Below are 3,641 nucleotides of genomic sequence, written 5' to 3'. Positions count from 1 at the left end.
AAAAAAAAAAAAAGATAAGCTAATTTAATCGAGATCCTAAAAATTTACTTTAAGATATATTAATAGATTTTAATAGATTTTTTAATTAAGATTAATTAATAGATTTTTCATTTTTTAATATTATTCAATTTATGATCTCGATCTCCAAATAATATTAGCAAGTTGTAATAAAAAAACATTACTAAGAAGATTATTATTTTCGAAAACTCAAACAGTCGAAAGCCATTAATGAAAAAATCAATTTCATCAAAGAATAAAATAATAATTATTTGGAATAATAAGATCATTGTTGATTTTGATGATTTTTTAATTTTATGTTGTAAAAATCAACATTTTGAATAACTTTTTCCTTTGCATTTTCCTACCACTTTCGTTTTCGAAATATTTACAAAAAAAATTATTATTATATAAGAATAGAATTTTTTTTCGTATACATATGTAACTGCATGAGATTGTCACTTATTTTTTGTTAATATAAATAAATGACGATAGTAAATTAAGGCGTATAACAAATGAAATAGTCAAAAATCTATTTACTCATGGATTATGAATTAAAAATATCTCAAATATAATACCAAGTTTAGATATTTGTTTAGATTTGTAAAATAAAAATAAAATATAAAATAATTCTTAGGCGACCGAAATGATTGAAGTTACAATAAATATTAGCATCATTTCTGTTATCTTATAGTTGTAATTTCAATTTTATTGTTAATTTTAAGCCTACTATAGATCATAAAGACATATCAATTTATTACAATTTATTTATAGAAATAATAGATAAATGGAAACTATTGATTTATGCACATAGATGTATATATAAGAAAAATTCTATAAAATAGCAACAATTTTTTTTTTGCAAATATTTCGAAATCCAAGATTGAGCGATATGTGAGTAATATGCAAAAAAAAAAAAAAGTTCAAAATCTTGTCCTCTATAATATATCTAAAAATTATCAAAATCAATGAAAATCCGCTTGTTTCGAATAATTATTGATAAGAATGATGAATACACTGTTGTACAAGATAATGTTTCTATTTTTTTAAATATATCAATTGCAACAATAATTCGCTTAACAATTAATGGTAGTATAATTCTGGATATATGGATATCAACAATAATGGATTATAATTCTTAGTGTAAATTTTGCAATTTTTCATATTAAAAAAATCAAAAAAGTGAGTTCATTCTTGAGAAGGAGTTCATTTAAAAATTTTTTTAATATAATATTTTATATATTTTAATAATAGAGTTAGTGTTCCTCATAGGATGTTGTAATATTCATATAATATATATTTATATAAGATAGAATAAATACAGAAGATAAATGGTAATCTTATGCTTATGTACATACATGTATATATAAATAATCACAGATATATATTTATAGATAAAATTTTATGTAATAATAGCATTCTTTTTTTACAAATATTTATTAAAGTCAAATTGCCGGGTTTTATATAATATAAAAAATTAAAAATTTTGATTTCTCTAACATTTCCTAATGTATCTCTGTAGATAATATCGAGATGTCAAGAAATCATTGAAATGATTTGAATGAAGAAAAAAGATAATTTTTCTTAAACTTCATCCAAATGTTTAATTTTATTTAATCAATTATATTTGTATTTCTTCGATTTAAGGATTACTTCTCGTTGATGGAAATTTATGGACTGAACAAAGAAGATTCGTATTGAAGCATCTCCGTGATTTCGGCTTTGGTCGACAAAATATGATGTCAATAATAATAGAGGAGAGTCAATCACTCGTTGAATATATCAAAAAATTAATCAATGATGAGTATAATATTCAAATTAACAAATCTAAAATATATTATAATAATAATGAGTTTAATGATGGACAAATATATAAATTAGTTAAAAAAAACAAAAAGGATGAGACAAAATTAATAAACAATTACATAATCAATGAAAAAGAATTAAAAGCTTCAGATTTATACATGAATGCTAATGAATATATAAGAAATAATATGACTCAATCTCAACCTGGAACGATAATTTCAATGCATAACATTTTTGGAATCACGGTGCTTAATTCATTGTGGAAAATGTTAGCTGGTAAAAGGTTGTTCGTTTTCTATTATTTTAATATATTATTCAATTTAAATTCATTTCAATTTAAATTCATTAAAGAATTAAATAATTTTTTAATAGAATAATAAATTGATTTGACATATCAAATTCAGGTACAATATTGATGATAAGGAGTTAATTTATTTTCAACGGATTCTGTCAATAATTCTTAATGAAATTGATATGTTAGGCGCACCATTTAGTCATTTTCCCTTATTGAGATTTATTGCACCAGAAATATCTGGATACAAATCATTTGTAAAAATTCATGAAGAACTTTGGAAATTTTTCAAAGTAAGCTATTACTATCTATGTTAAATCAATTGAATAAAAGAAATTAAGTAATGTAATTATAGGATGAAGTGAATAATCATAAAAATACTTTTAATTCGGACTCACCTGGAAATTTAATAGATATATATCTAACTGTTTTGAATTCTGAAAATTATGGCAAAACATTTTCAGGTATCTAAACATTACAATATTTTAAAATTTAAGTTATGTCAATTGTACCTATACTGAGATGTTTCAGAGCCTCAATTGGTAGCCATTTGTGTGGATTTATTCATGGCAGGTTCAGAAACTACATCTAAAGTTCTTGGCTTTTGTTTCTTGTATTTAGTTCTGTTTCCACATGTCCAGAAGAAAGCACACGAAGAAATAGACAGAGTAATTGGACGCAATAAACTTCCAACTGCGGAAGATAAAGCAAAGTAAGTTAAAAAATTTGTAAATAGATTAATATTGTTAATTAATATCCTCTGCATATAATACTTATTTTATTTTAGAATGACATATATGAATGCTATTGTCTTAGAATCTTTAAGGATGTTTGTAGGCCGATCCTTGAATTTACCACATAGAGTACAAAAAGATACTACAATATTAGGTTACAAAATACCAAAAGTAAGTATTTAATAATAAAATATTGGATATAAAATAATTAAACTAAGAAATAATATAATTCACATTATTCTAGAATACAACAATTATAACAAATTTCAATGGAATATTAATGGATGAATCATGGGGTGATCCCGAAAACTTTCGACCAGAAAGATTCATAGATGAAAGTGGTAACATTGTTACACCATCTAAATTTCTTCCATTTAGTGCAGGTATACTAATATAGAATAGAATCAGTTTTATATAATTGGTTAATGTTTTAATATGATGTTTTATTATCATAGGAAAACATCGCTGTATGGGGGAAAATTTAGCAAAAACCAACATATTTGTTATAGCTACTACATTGTTGCAAGCATTCACATTTTCCGAAATACCCGGGGAGAAACCAACGATAGAACATTTTATTGATGGAACTACTATTAGTCCTAAGCCATACAGAGTAATTGTTTCGTTAAGAATATAATTATCTCCACAAATAGAATAATTTTTATAAAAAGATAATTAATTTTTAATTGATTTAATCTGTATGTATGCGTAATTATTATTAAAAAACTATTATAATTTCTTAATAATGTACAGTACTTACAGTTCTACTTAAAATTATATCTTAATGTTCAAAAAAATATATTTTATTTTTT

At 23.1% G+C, this 3,641-nt stretch overlaps 1 protein-coding gene and 1 long non-coding RNA gene across 3 annotated transcripts in view; one reads left to right on the top strand and one right to left on the bottom strand.

Annotated features, from left to right (window-relative positions):
• Positions 1-3,504, top strand: part of LOC102672041 (probable cytochrome P450 303a1) — a 22,507-nt gene extending 19,003 nt beyond the window's left edge. For both annotated transcript variants that reach the window (XM_031514469.1, XM_031514468.1), the window contains exons 4-10: positions 1,645-2,086; positions 2,208-2,388; positions 2,451-2,559; positions 2,627-2,807; positions 2,883-3,000; positions 3,074-3,212; positions 3,285-3,504. In XM_031514469.1, coding sequence (XP_031370329.1) covers positions 1,645-2,086; positions 2,208-2,388; positions 2,451-2,559; positions 2,627-2,807; positions 2,883-3,000; positions 3,074-3,212; positions 3,285-3,466 — 1,352 coding nt within the window. In that variant the 3' untranslated portion in view covers positions 3,467-3,504. The remainder of the gene's footprint in view (positions 1-1,644; positions 2,087-2,207; positions 2,389-2,450; positions 2,560-2,626; positions 2,808-2,882; positions 3,001-3,073; positions 3,213-3,284) is intronic.
• Positions 2,288-2,750, bottom strand: LOC116186612. Its single transcript, XR_004151625.1, has 2 exons — positions 2,608-2,750; positions 2,288-2,532 (listed from the first exon to the last, which is right to left on the bottom strand). It is a non-coding gene; the product is annotated as an uncharacterized LOC116186612 (long non-coding RNA).
• Positions 3,505-3,641: the final 137 nt, after the last annotated feature.

This window comes from Apis dorsata, unplaced genomic scaffold, assembly GCF_000469605.1.
Source record: "Apis dorsata unplaced genomic scaffold, Apis dorsata 1.3 scaffold_1005, whole genome shotgun sequence".
In the NCBI taxonomy this organism is placed as follows: Eukaryota; Metazoa; Arthropoda; class Insecta; order Hymenoptera; family Apidae; genus Apis; species Apis dorsata.
This window is presented reverse-complemented; position numbering and strand designations above follow the sequence as displayed.